The sequence below is a fragment of the Pelobates fuscus genome, chromosome 10 (assembly GCF_036172605.1).
Source record: "Pelobates fuscus isolate aPelFus1 chromosome 10, aPelFus1.pri, whole genome shotgun sequence".
Lineage (NCBI taxonomy): Eukaryota > Metazoa > Chordata > Amphibia > Anura > Pelobatidae > Pelobates > Pelobates fuscus.
In genome coordinates this window covers 25530823-25546739 of record NC_086326.1, presented here as the reverse complement: position 1 = coordinate 25546739, position 15917 = coordinate 25530823, and the positions used below count along the sequence as shown (strand labels likewise).

Here is a 15917-nt window from a genome sequence, read left to right as displayed (position 1 = left end):
TATTTTATATTTTTTTAATTATGTAAATTTATTTTTCTAAAAATTCAACTGTTCTATTTAGCTGAGCCACCAAGTTGGGTCAGAAACCAATTGCAATAACAAAAGAGTAATTTAAAAAATAATTAAATAAGTGATACACCCAGCATATATTCATCTATATCTATGCATATATAGATGTATTATGGGTATAGTGTTCGAGAAGGAGAGACGTTACAGAGTTCGTATCTCAGGAAGACAGGTTCAGATGGATAGGAACAAAATGTCTGAGAATATTACATTTAATGTGTTATTCAATACACCGTTACAACAGGCTATGCAATTCTGTTATTATATTCATCTACTGATTTGATTTCAAGTTAATAGATATTTTGTTTTGATTGACAAACTAAACGTCAATTAATTTACATCAAAAATATTTCTGGAACATGTGATTTTTTTTGATGTAAATAAAATAAAATTCACTTCTGCCCCATGAATTCTCATTTAATGTAATTGATCCATACTAGATGGTCTATAGGGTTTATCACTCAAAAGTACAGGCTGTTTTCCGACTCACTTTCTATTCATTACATATATTTTTATTTAGCCATGTACCTTTTATTTCTATTTCAGTTGGCATTATGTAGGTTCATCCAAACACTTCCCACTCAGTGCAGAATAATATCAGAGCAAAATAATTAACTCATTTAAAGTGTTTCACAGGAGCCGTGTTAGGTGAGAGTTAATTAATTGCATTATATGCATGGGAAGGTTTGGATTTTCTTGATAGGTTAGAATTGCCATTAATATGTGTACTGCATGTGCTCTCTATTCCTTTATTACCAGCATGTCTTACACTTTTACCGAACAATATAAACAGATATTTTATGAATATATTGCCATACAAGCATTATGCTGAAGGTGTGCCCTGTTTTGTGAAGGACTAATGTGCTTTCCAAGCAAGGCCAGTTAGTGTAACACACGAGACTCAGGATATTAGGGACCACGACAATGCTGTAGAGCAGTGGTTCCCAACCCAGTCCTCAAGTACCCTCTAAGAGATAGGATTTAGGGATTACCCAATTGTGTTTTTAGAAGAAGAAAAGAAAACAAAAAAATATAAAACACTTTAGACACAACAGGATAGTCCCTAAATCCTGGACTTGGATTGGGTTGGGAACCCCTGCAGTAGACGAAAGCAATAAAATCAAGAACAATTTTTTATGATATATTAGGCTTTTATTGACTGCGGAAGTGTAGCTGAAACTGCACCTCTACGAGACGTTCACTTTAACGAGTGCAATTTAGGCAAATATCATAACATATAATGTTCTAATAATATACAATGCCAACACATATCAATGGCACTGCACAACACAAGGCGGCAATAAGGAGGCAATGTATGATCAGTGCATACATTTACAATATCTGTAGTATAGAATTACAGAGTTTACAATTGTTCACCAGTCAGCAGAAAGTGCCCAATTCTGCATTTACCTTTAGACTTCAGTTCAGACAAGAGGCTCCCAGGACCTTCGTGTCCAATGAGATGCCCGAGGTAATGGCCTGGGTTGGACTTGTAATATTTCTGGAGGTCAGGTATTGGGAATGTAACATATAGATTCCTTATATCTTTTACAGGCACAATCTTGTACATTTTCTACAACAAAAACAACAAAAAACAAAATGTAAAAAAAAATAAACAAAAAACAATAATACAAATAAGTAGCTTACTTTTATTACATTGTTAATTCCTAAAAAAAAAAAAAAAAAAAAAAAAAAGTGGTATGTGCCGGCAAGAAGCCACTTTTGATTTATACCTATGCTGTGTATCTGGTATGGTGAGGGTTCTTCAAAAAGAACAATGTCTATAGATGATACAAACACCATGGAAAACATTACATGATAATTTACACTCTGACACTACAATGCAATCTTATAGATTTTAGCATTGACATAAGTATTTGAGAGAATGGTCCAATATGGTGCCAATATTAGACATAAAAGCAATATGGTATCTAGAACGGTTTCAGTTGGGGAAGTGGTTGAACGTTTTATTAGAGGAGATAGACGCAATCGCTCAGACTATTTGCAATGTGTAAGGAGAGTTTGTAGAGCAATGCTTTAAACTTGAAGCAATTAACAGTAACTTTCATTAGTCAGAAATTGTGCAAGTACAGTTAACATATTATGCCCAAACTTTCTCAAACACCACTTTATTTTCAGAAGCCACTATAGGTACTTTTTTTTGTTTCATCGTGAAAGGTTTGATGCTGACTAACTGAAGCTCATATTTTAGCCAATTCATGCAGTTGTTGAATTTTTCTCCCAAACCTTTTGCTGACTCACTGTCGAGGTTTCATGATTTCCTAAAAATCAAACAATAGCTCAGCTGAAACCACAAACCCAATGAAGGCAAATTCTTTACTAAAATTAAATATTATTTAATATCCAAAAAAAGCATACAATACAATAAATCCCAGAGCAGGTAATTGTGATAAAGAGATAACTCACTAACAGCAAATTAGATCAAAAGCTAGATCTGTTTGATTTGCTGTCCGAGCTATCCTCTATTACCATTATTAACTCTGTATTTTCAACTGAGCTATTTTGTCTTCTATTTGTTTAGGATTTCCAACCCCCCCCCCCCCACCCTACTATATCATTTCTCACCCGGAGATGTTCCTCCTGGAAGGGATTGTCAGGAAATTCTGGAAGAGGCACATTTTTGTTTTCCACCTCTGCAAACAGTTTCACTATCAATTCAGTCATTTCATCAAGTGATTCTGAGGAAGACACCAGAGTACTGTTAGGAATATGATAGCACAACCGAGCACAATGACTGTTAGATTCCACAGAGAACATCAGAATTCATTCTGAACCGATTTGGAAAGATCATGCCCCATTGACAGGATTGTCCTATGCAAAATACAATAGCTACATTAGAAAAGGACAAAACTAAATTCAGGTAGAACAAGGGAATTATTAATTGAACACTACCCGGTCTGCAAGGGGAAGTTGTCTACATCTGCTGTCAGAATGCAGTGCATGCTTACGATAGATGTAATTCATACACAGAATTGACATTAGGTAGCCCGGAACAGAGCTCTGGGCTGCTAATGGCAGGTGTGCTGTAGGATGTAAGTGGCCCCCAGCACACAATTATAAGTCTGTTTCAAACTGACTCCTACCACCACTATCACTTCAAATCACTAATGTGGTCAGGGTAACCCTTTCGTTACTCCATACCATTATATGAATATCACAACAAGAACGACGACCATAATAAAAACAACAACAAAGGAATAACAGATGCATGTTTTCTTTAGCAACCTTGACCTCAGCGAACGTCTGTAACTTAACCCAAGTAAACCCATCCAAAAAGCAGCACTAGATCATACATAGTATATATTTGCCTGCAATAGTCCAGCGTAATCATGGGATAATCACATGCAGCTATATAAAAACAGTACACTCCGTCCACACAAACTGGGCAAATGTCATCTGATAAATACACAATGGATGTGAGACAAACACTGAATTTAATTTAAAGGAGAGTTGTATTTAGATAATAAATGGAAATTTTAAGTTACACTCTAGGCACCATAACCACTTATCGGTACCTCGCTGCTGCGTTCACATTAGCTCAAGTAGCAATGGGCGTCCGTGATAAATATATATTTAAATGATAGGAAATTTGACTTCAGTAGTGTTATCAATTTTCAATATTGAATGAAGGGAGAAAAAAAAAAAAAAAAAAAGCATGAAAAAAAGCTTAGAAATCAGACATTTTACCTCGCCCAAGGACACACAGGCACATCAGATTAGAGGAATAGTAAGTGGAGTGGAATTTCAGCAGCTCTTGTCTGATGTCAATTCCCTCTTTTGTTGGCCTCGTTTCAAGGGTTAGTTTGTTGCCTGTAAAAATAGAGATTTTCTTAAACATAAAAAAAATGCATAGATAAAATAAAAAAATATCAGTCTGTCTTTTAATTCATTAATCAGTATATGAATACAGCACATGTTTATATAAATCATAATTTAATATATCAAATGCATAAGAAGCACATCTGCCCCCCCTGCTTGCTGGAGCTGTACAGAAACCAAATAATCTCTAATCACCGTAACCACTAAAGCTCATTGCAATGTTTTTAGTGCAAAAGGACTGTGGGCACTGTGGCACCAGTTTGTGCCAAACTATCTTTTAAGGCGTTTGAGAATGAAAGAAAATTGAGTCTGCAGCCCAGTCACTTTGCCGTGTTTTAGCTAAGGTGAAATTCTGCATTACGATGTCCAACATGCAGCAGCATTGATAAGCCAAGGGCAGCAGGGGCAGGTTAGCCCAGCTTCTAGGCCTACAATTGCTGCCAAAACTTAAGGCAGACTTCACTATAGTATTAGTAGACCGATGTAGAGGAGCCAGGCTGTAGGTGATGAATTGAAACAAAGTCATGGCATCCACAGACTATGAGCCATGGCCTCTACACTAAGCAGCAGTAGTAATTGCACTTATTATAGTGCATGTTTAAGGTAGCTCTTTCATAAAAAGTTAAGTCTCCAATTAAATTAAACATAATCCCAAAGGATAACTATTCCACTGTAGAAGCAACAGATAGAATGCATTTGAACGCTCTAATAAGTTCCTGGGGAACGGGGACACTGATTGAAAGGAAGAATTGGAGAAACACGGTAACATAAGATGTTTAATATAATCTAGTGCTACAATGCACTAAAACACTGGAAAGAAAATGTACCAAAGTAATCTTAGGGCTCAATTAAATGCTGAAATGTAATTGTAATTGTGTAATTTCACACAAATTGCAAAGAAAAATAAGCTTCATCCAAAATGGAGAAAGATTAAATCCATCGTTTGTGAATTTTTAGTCAGAGTGTCTGGCTGGACTTAGCAGAAACAGTCTGTGACCAGTTGATGAGCAAGGTGCCATTTACTGCACCCACAAATAAATGATAACGGCTTGTTATCACAAATACGTGTTTTAAATGTAATTTTTAACATGAACATTAAATTGCAATAGCCATCACAGCACCAAAAACAGCATTGCAAGTAATAATAAAACAATTACGCAGCATTCAGCCAAGACATGTTTGGAGAAACCTTAGAGCCAAGTAAGAGGAAGTAAAAAAATAAAAAAAAATAATTAAAACCAACATGGAGACAATGTTACTACATTATCCTAAAACAACAAAGAGCCCAGGACGGTGCAGGGAAGCAGGTTACTGCCAAGCCGAAGAAAACTGACACCAAAACATGAGTGATGTTTTCAAACTGGCAAACGCCCCGAGCACTGACAGCAGGGAAGGCTCCGGTGTCACACAGCTCTATTTTAATACTCTGTAGCAGAGTGGAAAGCAATCCCACAAAAGGTTAACAATACAGCAAACAATTAAATAAAACCGCAACCTCCCCACAACACTGGCTCGACTCCCCGCAGGAGCACTAAATAATACCATATGGAAATTCAAACCGAAGACGGACGCAAAACAATAATGAGCATCCAAAACTACGATATGGATATTAACTAAAATCATTTTTGTATCTAAATTTTCTGATGAAAAAAAAAGGGGGGGGGGGGGGAGAAAGTCTACACTCATGGTGACCCAAAAGAGAGAAAGGGGCATTCCTAGACCCTCTACCCCACCAATATTTTGGTAGCAATCTTGGGATTGCCATACAAACAAGTGGCTTAAAGGATCACTATAGGGTCAGGAACACAAACATGTATTCCTGACCCTATATAGTGTTTAGCCCACCACTTAGGTGGCCGCCCCCCCCCCTCCCTTAGCCCCCTATAAAAGATTAAAACTCACCTTATTTCCAGCGCCACGCAGATCCATCACTGTCGCCGGAGCTCAGCTCACTATTGCAGTGCTGCACTGCGGATAATCATATATAACAAAGGAAGATGGAAAGCACAACTACACATATCTAACTCTGGAGAAAACATGCACTGAAAAGATCTGCTCTAAAGGGACACTATAGGCACCCAGACCACTTTAGCTCATTAAGGTGAACTAAGGGGAAAAGCCGGGACTATGAGAAATCTTTAGTACCCTCACCCCTTAATGTATGTTTTTAATACAGTAAAATTAAATGTTAAGTTTTAACTATAGGTTGTTAGTGCTCTTGTTTATTCTCACACATAAGTATTTTAAATCTTCACCTACCGGCTCCAACCTATCCATCAATTTCATCAGCAAAACAAAAACAAAAATAAACACATTTGCCTCTGAATGACCAAAGTTGGAGCCCATTCTGAGTTTCTCCATAGTGTGTGAATTCGGAGTTAGAGATGTCCCGAATAGTTCGCTGGCAAATAGTTCCCGGCGGACATAGCTTGTTCGCGTTCGCCATGGCGGGCAAACATATGCGATGTTCGGTCCGCCCCTATTCGTCATCATTAAGTAAACTTTGACCCTGTACCTCACAGTCAGCAGACACATTCCAGCCAATCAGCAGCAGACCCTCCCTCCTCCTGGACAGCATCCATTTTAGATTCATTCAGAAGCTGCATTCTTAGTGAGAGAAGGGACAGTGTAGCTGCTGCTGATTTAATAGGGAAATCGATAGCTAGGCTAGTGTATTAGGTGTCCACTACAGTCCTGAAGGACTCATCTGATCTTTGCTGTAAGGACAGCACCCCAAAAAGCCCTTTTTAGGGCTAGAACATCAGTCTGCTTTTTTTTTTTCCTGTGTAATCTAATTGCAGTTGCCTGCCTGCCAGCATGTGTGTCAGGCTCACAGCGTATACTGTGCCCACTTGCCCAGTGCCACCACTCATATCTGGTGTCACAATAGCTTGCATTTAAAAAAAACCAAAAAACTTTGACTGTAATATAACAGAAGTCAGTTTCCTTCACACGTGTGCATTTATGGGCCTGCCAGGGCACAGTGTCACATCAGTGCAACTCATATCTGGTGTAACAGTAGTGTACATTTAAAAAAAATAAAAAAAAGAAATAAAATTTTGACTAATATATTGAATAGTTAGTTGTCTGCAAGCGTGTGTGTCAGCCCTACAGCGTCTACTCTGCCAACTTCTGCCAGTGCACAGTGCCACTCATATCTTGTCACAGTAGCTTGCACGCATAGTACCACTAATCGAAAAAAAAAAAAAAAAAGACAGGCAGAGGCAGGCCACCCCACAAGGGCCATCGTGGTCGTGCTGCTGTGATTCCCTTTAGCCCTAGAATAATGCCCAGTGTTCAGAGGCCACGTACCCTGAACTTGAAAAGTTCTGAGGACATAGTTGACTGGCTAACACAGGACACCCAATCTTCTACAGCTTCCGCTCGGAACCTTGACGCACCATCCTCCTCCAGCTTAGCTTCGGGCACCTCTCAAGTTACCACTCGCCCGCCTGCCACCACCACCAACACTAGCACCACAGCCGCTTCACTTGGTATGTCAGAGGAGATATTTACACATCCGTTTTAAGAAATGAGTGATGCGCAACCATTATTGCCAGAGGATGTAGATAATAGGGATATGTCTCAGGCAGGCAGCATTACACACATGGACGTACGGTGTGATGATGATTATGTTGTACCCGCTGCTGCTTCTTTTGCTGAGTTGTCAGATACAAGTGAAGCGGTTGATGATGACGATGCGTCCGTGGATGTCACGTGGGTGCCCGCTAGAAGAGAAGAAGAACAGGGGGAAAGTTCAGATTGCGAGACAGAGAGGAGGAGGAGACGAGTTGGAAGCAGGGGGAGGTCGTCGCAAGGAGCTAGTGGCACAGTCAGACAGCATGCATCAGCACCTGGGGTCAGCCAGACAGCACGCCAATCAACGCATGCTGTTGCCACCACCAGAATGCCGTAATTGCAGAGCTCAGCAGTGTGGCATTTTTTTTGTGTGTCTGCCTCTGACAACAACGATGCCATTTGCAACCTGTGCCAAAAGAAACTGAGTCGTGGGAAGTCCAACACCCACCTAGGTACAACTGCTTTGCGAAGGCACATGATCGCACATCACAAACACCTATGGGATCAACACATGAGTACAAGCAGCACCCAAACTCAAAGCTGCCATCCTTCTCCTGGTCCAGCATCTTCAGCCACGTCAACCACTGCGGTCCTCCTTGCCCCCTCTCAACCATCCGCCACTCAGTCTCTCGCCTTGAGCAGTTCCCGCTCATCTGCCCACAGTCAGGTGTCTGTCAAGGACATGTTTGAGCGTAAGAAGCCAATGTCACAAGTCACCCCCTTGCCCAGCATCTGACAGCTGGCTTGTCTGAACTCTTAGCCCGCCAGCTTTTACCATACAAGCTGGTGGAGTCTGAGGCGTTCCAAAAGTGAGTAGCTATTGGGACACCGCAGTGGAAGGTACCCGGCCGAAATTTCTTTGCACAAAAGGCAATCCCCAACCTGTACTCGATTGTGCAAAAGGAAGTAATGGCATGTCTGGCACACAGTGTTGGGGCAAGGGTCCATCTGACTACTGATACCTGGTCTGCAAAACATGGTCAGGGCAGGTATATCACCTACACTGCGCATTGGGTAAACCTGCTGACGGCTGCCAAACATGGAATGCTTGACTCTGCAGAGGAGTTGGTGACACCGCCACGACTTGCAGGCAGGCCTGCTGCCACCTCCTCTACTCCTACTACTCCATCCTCTTCCATAACCTCCTTGGCTGAGTCCTCTTCTGCTGCTGCGCCTTGCTCCACATCAACGGCACCCCCCCAGCTCCCCAGGTACTATTCCACATCCCGAATACGGCAGTGTCACGCCATCTTGGGGTTGACTTGCCTGAAAGCAGAGAGTCACACCAGACCAGCACTCCTGTCCGCCCTGAACACACAGGTGGATCAGTGGCTGACTCCGCACCAACTGGAGATCAGCAAAGTGGTTTGTGACAACAGAAGAAATGTGTTGGCGGCATTGAATTTGGGCAAGTTGACACATGTGCCGTGCATGGCACATGTGTGTAATCTGATCGTACAACGCTTTGTGCATAAGTACCCAGGCTTACAGGACGTCCTGAAGCAGGCCAGGAAGGTGTGTGGCCATGGCGCACTTTTCAGATATCCAGCGGCGAAACAACATGCCAGTGAGGCGCTTTATTTGCGACAGCCCGACACGTTGGAATTCAACACTCCTAATGTTCGACCGCCTGCTCCAACAAGAAAAAGCCGTTAACGACTATTTGTATGACCGGGGTGCTAGGACAGCCTCTGCGGAGCTGGGATTTTTTTTTGCCACGTTACTGGACGCTCATGCGCAATGCCTGTAGGCTCATGCGTCCTTTTGAGGAGGTGACAAACCTAGTCAGTCGCACCGAAGGCACCATCAGCGACATCATACCATTTGTTTTCTTCCTGGAGCGTGCCCTGCGAAGAGTGCTGGATCAGGCCGTAGATGAGCGTGAAGAGGAAGAGTTGTGGTCACCATCACCACCAGAAACAGCCTTATCAGCATCGCTTGCTGGACCTGCGGCAACGCTGGAAGAGGATTGTGAGGAAGAGGAGTCAGAGGAGGAATGTGGCTTTGAGGAGGAGGAAGACCAACCACAACAGGCATCCCAGGGTGCTCGTTGTCACCTAAATGGTACCCGTGGTGTTGTACGTGGCTGGGGGGAAGAACATACCTTTAGTGAGATCACTGAGGAGGAGGAACGGGAAATGAGTAGCTCGGCATCCAACCTTGTGCAAATGGGGTCTTTCATGCTGTCGTGCCTGTTGAGGGACCCTCGTATAAAAAGACTGAAGGAGAACGACCTGTACTGGGTGTCCACGCTACTAGACCCCCGGTATAAGCAGAAAGTGCCTGAAATGTTACCGAATTACCGCAAGTCGGAAAGGACGCAGCAGTTCCAAAATAAATTAAAAAGTATGCTTTACACAGCATATAAGGGTGATGTCACAGCACAACGGGAATCTAACAGGGGAAGAGGTGAAAGTAATCCTCCTCCTCCCACAACCACGCCGGCAAGGACAAGACGCTTTACAGACGTTTTGTTGATGGAGGACATGCGGAGCTTTTTAAGTCCTACGCATCGCCACAGCCCTTCGGGGTCCACCCTCAGAGAACGACTCGACCGACAGGTAGCAGACTACCTCGCCTTAACTGCAGATATCGACACTCTGAGGAGCGATGAACCCCTTGACTACTGGGTGTGCAGGCTTGACCTGTGGCCTGAGCTATCCCAATTTGCGATAGAACTGCTGGCCTGCCCCGCTTCAAGTGTCCTGTCAGAAAGGACCTTCAGTGCAGCAGGAGGTATTGGCACTGAGAAGAGAAGTCGCCTAGGTAAAAAAAGTCTAGATTACCTCACCTTTATTAAGATGAATGAGGGATGGATCCCGAAGGGACTGACAGTGGGCGATACATTCGACTAAAAAAGGCCTGATGAGGGGGACGTAACAGGGATTAAACGGATAAGAATAGTACTACTTAACACACCACTCTTATCTGGTGGCACATTAGATTGCACGCGCAGTGCCCCAAATTTGAAGTAGGAGGACCGACCAAGCATCTTTTTCCATCTCCCGGTTCCTAAAATCGATGCCATATACACGTCCCCTGATAGGGGACATAACAGGGATTAAACTGATGGGAATAGTACTACTTAACACACCTTATAATAACGCAGAGAGAGGAGTCAGAGGAGGAAGGTGGCTTTGAGGAGGTGGAAGACCAAACACAGCAGGCGTCCCAGGGGGCTTGTTGTCACCTTTCGGGGACCCTTGGTGTTGTACGTGGCTAGGTGGAGGAAGAGACCTTCAATAACATCAGTGAGGACAAGGAACGGGACATGGCTAGCTTGGTATCCAACCTTGTGCAAATGGGGAGTTTGCGGTGCGTTAAACGGGGAGTTTGGTCTGTCACTGTGAAGCGGGCGTAACCCTTACGCTACCTGATCGATACAACATCATACCTGATGTTTTAAAGCACGTTATTCCAAACAATTTCGGAATGTTAGGTGATTTATGCCCTTTATGGATTAAAACCAGACTCTGCATCAACTATGTAATTTTCCATGGGAGTTTTGCCATGGATCCCCCTCCGGCATGCCGCAGTCCAGGTGTTAGTCCCCTTGAAACAACTTATCCATCACTATTGTGGCCAGAAAGAGTCCCTGTGGGTTTTAAAATTCGCCTGCCTATTGAAGTCTATGGCCGTTCGCCCGTTCGCGAACATTCGCGAAAATTTGCGTTCGCCATTCGCGAACGGAAAATTTTATGTTCGCGACATCTCTATTCGGAGTACATTTAAAATTCCAGGCAAAAATACTATTAAATTGAAACCATAGCAGAGGTGAAATTGTTTTTGCAATGCAAAATGCAATGTCCTAAATTGTGAAAATGTCTTTCAAGTCACCTTGGAATTTCAATAATTCACATTTTGGTGAATAATGCAACCAATTTATTAAACCTGGAATTATGGAGGACTGAGAAGCATAAATATCAGATTTTAGACCAAATTAGATTCTGATAATGTTTACAGTTCGGGTATTTTGGGAAAGAAAACTTGAAATATAAGCTATTTAAAAAGGGTATCCTACCAGAAAGTACAATATCTACTTATAGAAAATGATTTGAGATCCTTCCAAATGTTCGCTCTAATCAATTACAATAAAAAGTATAATATGTAACACTTCATTCAATAGGAAGCAAATGTTCTGTTCCAAAAGAAAAACGGATTTTATTGAAAAGAACAGATTACCTACATCATTGCTTCTTTGTATAATTTCCTAGTGTATATAAATACTTCTATTCACTAGACTTGTGCACATATCTGTTTCGGTTTCAGCTGCATCTAACGAATCGAATTCCTGCTAATCCACGCCAGAGAGAATCAATAAGTCTGGGATTCATCTGTGGAGTATTAGAAGACTCCAAAGGTAAATCCCAGACAGATCTAATCCTTAGTGCATAGATCAACAGGAATTAACTGTGTTCAATGTAGCTGAAACAGATTTCACTTTATTTTTGAGCTTACTCTTCCATGCAGGCGAGTGGCCAGCTTTAATTCCTCTTGGATCATAAGCAGTGCTTATAAGACCAAAAACGGTTTTCTTTAACATCAAAATTTATATTTTACAACTTTAGGTTTAACAGCTTACTTGAACTAGCTCTTTTGTGCAGGGGTGGGGGAGGAACAAAATATAAGAAAGAAAAAAAAAAGTTACAAACCTGTTCCAAATTTGCTGAAAGGGTGATTTGGATTCCCAGTGGCCTTTTCCAGCTGAAAGAGCCGCCACGCGTCATTCATTAGATTCTTCTCATGCTCAGAATCCACGGCATTCACCTCTCGGTCTTTACAGCTCTCATCAAACAGTGGGCACAGGAAAAACTGAGCAAACCTGCATGATGGGGACACTGTTAGCATTGGCATAGCCAATAAACTAGCCACAAACCTCAATGACAATTGCAGAAACAGTATGTATAACTAATGCATCTCACTAAACGAACACTATAATAAACACATTTAGAATGTCAAAAAAATAAAAAAAATAAATCATATTTATCAGGGGCATAATATACAAGAAAAGAAAAACTCAATTAACAATAAATACATAAAAAGGGAGGAACACAGTAATAAATATTTTTAAATGAGTTTTAAAGCAACTAACAGAAATTTTGCATTTACAATGCATATGTACTAACATGTCTATACAGCTACCATAGTATGCATGCATAACTTGCGACATCTATAGAACCAGTATAGACACTGACCAAGCCTCATTACTGTAGTAACCTACTGTGAAAAGCCGAACTTAAGCTGAATATAACAAAAAAATTGTGCCTGTTAATCTCTGGTGCCGCATGTTTAGCGAGGAAAATGCCTGAGGTTTGCCTTCGGGGCACCTCTTGCCTACTTGTAATATCTATGTGCACTACAAAAAATAAAATTAAAATAAAAAAATATTTTCAAATGTTTTTTTCTCAATCCCATCAAAGCTTTTTAGATTTCCACTAATTACACTTTTAGGCACAAACATTAAGAGAGACTGACGTCTGTTTGCATCCTCCCAGTGTTTAACAGGGCCGGGTCGCTTTCTCTACAATAAGTGAAAAATTAGACTCTGAAGGAGACATTGCATTACTGTGACCAAACTTGTAAAAGTCCGGAATTTATATAAAACAGAAAACATTTTACAATATAAAAAAGGTGTGAACTTTCCCATTTAAAAAGAAAAAAATTATATTCTTCTTTTAACAAATAGATTTCAGAAAATTAAACCCAAATGTTAATCTTACTTTCAGTTAAGGTTTGGATGTGTATACGTCCTATCTACAACCTATTCTTAGCAGTCAGTTTAAATCTGTGGTCTGAAAGCCAACAACATTTAACATACCACAGGTTTCAAAACTGTGGTATTTTTTCGGATAATCAAGTAATCTTTTTACTGAAGTTATAGATGTATCAAAAAACTATAAAAATGTTTTGGCCTCACCTGTCCAGCGCTCCTTCCAGATGCTCATGTGACACATCAAAATAGTAGTTTGTATGTTCACCGCTAGTGAACGCATTGGAGCTCCCAGCATGCTCGCTGAGGAATTGGCTGTATTCGTTTTCCTTCGGGTACTTCTTTGTTCCCAAGAACAGCATGTGCTCACAAAAATGGGCAAGACCAGAGATGTTATTTGGGTCTGAGAGTGATCCTGATGGTGAAGATTTACAAAATAAATAATTATTTACATTGTTACTTGTTCTAGGAACAAGTCACAAAATGCAAATACAATATGCAACTGTGCCTCTGTGCATTGCTTCTTCCCATTTATAAAATCATTAGAAGGCCACAGAACTCATGCAGAGATTACACAGGTCCACTCGTGTTTCATATGCAACAGGTTGTAAATCAACATATGGTTCCACTTCTCAATCTCTCATTCTATACATTGCTCGCACCTTTAATGGCCGGCATGGTCACTATCTCTTTGTGCACACTATAACCAACTTGGAGACAGACATTGCTAAACACATCAATGAGTGAACTCATTTGACAATCGGCTGCATAGTTGAAAAAAAAATAACTAAAGAATATAGAAATATAACAATACCAATGTGAACATCCAGAGCCGCTGAAGATTTATCCGTAGTGGGGTCACTAATAAGGATTGCTTTAATTCCATTTGCTAGCTCAAGGCCTCTGTACTCTCGTTTGTCCTCAGGAGACTTGATGATATAATTTACCACGTGATTCATTGCTAGGCTGTCCATCTTGCAGACAGTATTTTTCTGAATTCTGTTAAAACAAAATATAATATATATATATATATGAAATAATTAAAAAAAAAAAAAAAAAAAAAAGAAGGTGCAATAAACTACGATACAAAACAAACAAACCGACGAGTGACGTATCAAACTGCAAGTCAGGGGGCAAACCATAAAGAACAATGTATTAAAGGAGCACTATAGAATCAGGAACACAAACACGTATGCCTGAGCCTATAGTTATAAACACTATCTAGCCCTCTGGCCTCCCCTGCCCTCCAAAATATAGTAAAATCTTACCTTATTTCCAGTCTGCTGGTGTTGGCTCTTTCCTTGATCTGCCTCCTTGGCTGACATCATTAGAAGTGATGATCTCAGCTAATCACAATGCTTTCTTATAGGGAAGCATTAGATTGGCTGAGATTGACAATTCTGATGATGTCTGCCGAGGCGGCCAACTGGAGGACGGAGCCAAACGCCACTCTGGCCCATTAGCATTTTCACATAGAAATGCATCTCTATAAGGAAGGTTCAGTGTCTCCATGCAGAGGATGGAGACATTGAATTATTATTATTATTATCACCATTTATATAGCGCCAACAGATTCCATAGCGCTTGTCCACTGCCATAAGAAGCACCTGTAGCAGTCATCTGAGGAGTGGCCAGTGGAGGTGTCCCTAGGCTGTAATGAAAAAACACTGCATTTTCTCTGAAAATACAGTGTTTAAATAAAAAAGCCTGCAGGGACTGACTATACTTACCAAAACAACAACATTAAGCTGTAGTTGTTCTGGTGACTATAGTGACCATAATCTTATCTGTACATTTGCAAAGAAAGCCATTGCACAAGAAAATCATCCTAAATATACAAATATGCAACACCCATTACATGGGGATCGGTTTGTTTCAAAACATCAGTTCATCCAAGGTTATACCAGAATATAAATAGACTGTGTTTGAGGTCTTGCGGTGTTCGATAAAGCTGGCTCAACACATTGAAATAAACGAAATAGGGATATAACATAGATAACCAAGATTAGTAAATCATTTTGCGTTTAAAGCTGAAATTGTAAAAAAAGGTCTTGCTTTAACAGAATATGTTGCTTACTGTATAGAGGTGAATCTGTATTGTGTCAGTAAACCTATAAACAAGATCTACATAGCTGAAGTTTTCTTTTTAGATCAGGTGAGTGTATGCCAAGCCTGTTTTACAAACACACATTGTGCATTGGATAATGGAACAAGACACATTGCCAATCACAGCTATATGCTTTATAACATATAGTAGCACACAAACACTAAACAATCGAAACCAGAAAAGATGAAGAATAATAAACAAATCCACAAAACACATTTGTGTCGTAGAGCTCAGCTTATTTATCTAATGTGTTACTGTCTTTTTCAGTCACGGAAAACTTCCCGTTAAAGGATTAACTCTAAGACCCATGACCTCTTCAGAGATTTGAAGTGGTCATAGTGACTGGAGTTTGTACGTGTTGCGTTTCATTGCACACACACAAGCATTAACCTCTCTGTTGCTGGAGGTGTAACTCCACCTACGGCACCAACAACAGATTTTGATGAACAATGCTATAAAGCGACAAAACAGTTACAGACTGATGTCCAATTGGCTAATGTCAATTCAGGGCATACTTGGACGACTGATGTAATCACTCACAGCATGCAGGCGACAGCCATCCAATGGTGGCATGGCCTCCCTCAACGCCACGGACATCCTATCAGCCCAGCATTC

General features: G+C 40.9%; 2 protein-coding genes across 6 annotated transcripts in view; one reads left to right on the top strand and one right to left on the bottom strand.

Moving 5' to 3' along the window:
• Positions 1–15917, top strand: part of BTAF1 (B-TFIID TATA-box binding protein associated factor 1) — a 398618-nt gene that overhangs the window by 305857 nt on the left and 76844 nt on the right. The window lies entirely within an intron of this gene.
• Positions 1–15917, bottom strand: part of IDE (insulin degrading enzyme) — a 59249-nt gene that overhangs the window by 36276 nt on the left and 7056 nt on the right. For all 4 annotated transcript variants that reach the window (XM_063434232.1, XM_063434231.1, XM_063434230.1 and 1 more), the window contains exons 2-7: positions 14010–14194; positions 13403–13610; positions 12138–12307; positions 3775–3897; positions 2653–2765; positions 1477–1639 (exon numbers count right to left, since the gene is read on the bottom strand). In XM_063434232.1, coding sequence (XP_063290302.1) covers positions 1477–1639; positions 2653–2765; positions 3775–3897; positions 12138–12307; positions 13403–13610; positions 14010–14169 — 937 coding nt within the window. In that variant the 5' untranslated portion in view covers positions 14170–14194. The remainder of the gene's footprint in view (positions 1–1476; positions 1640–2652; positions 2766–3774; positions 3898–12137; positions 12308–13402; positions 13611–14009; positions 14195–15917) is intronic.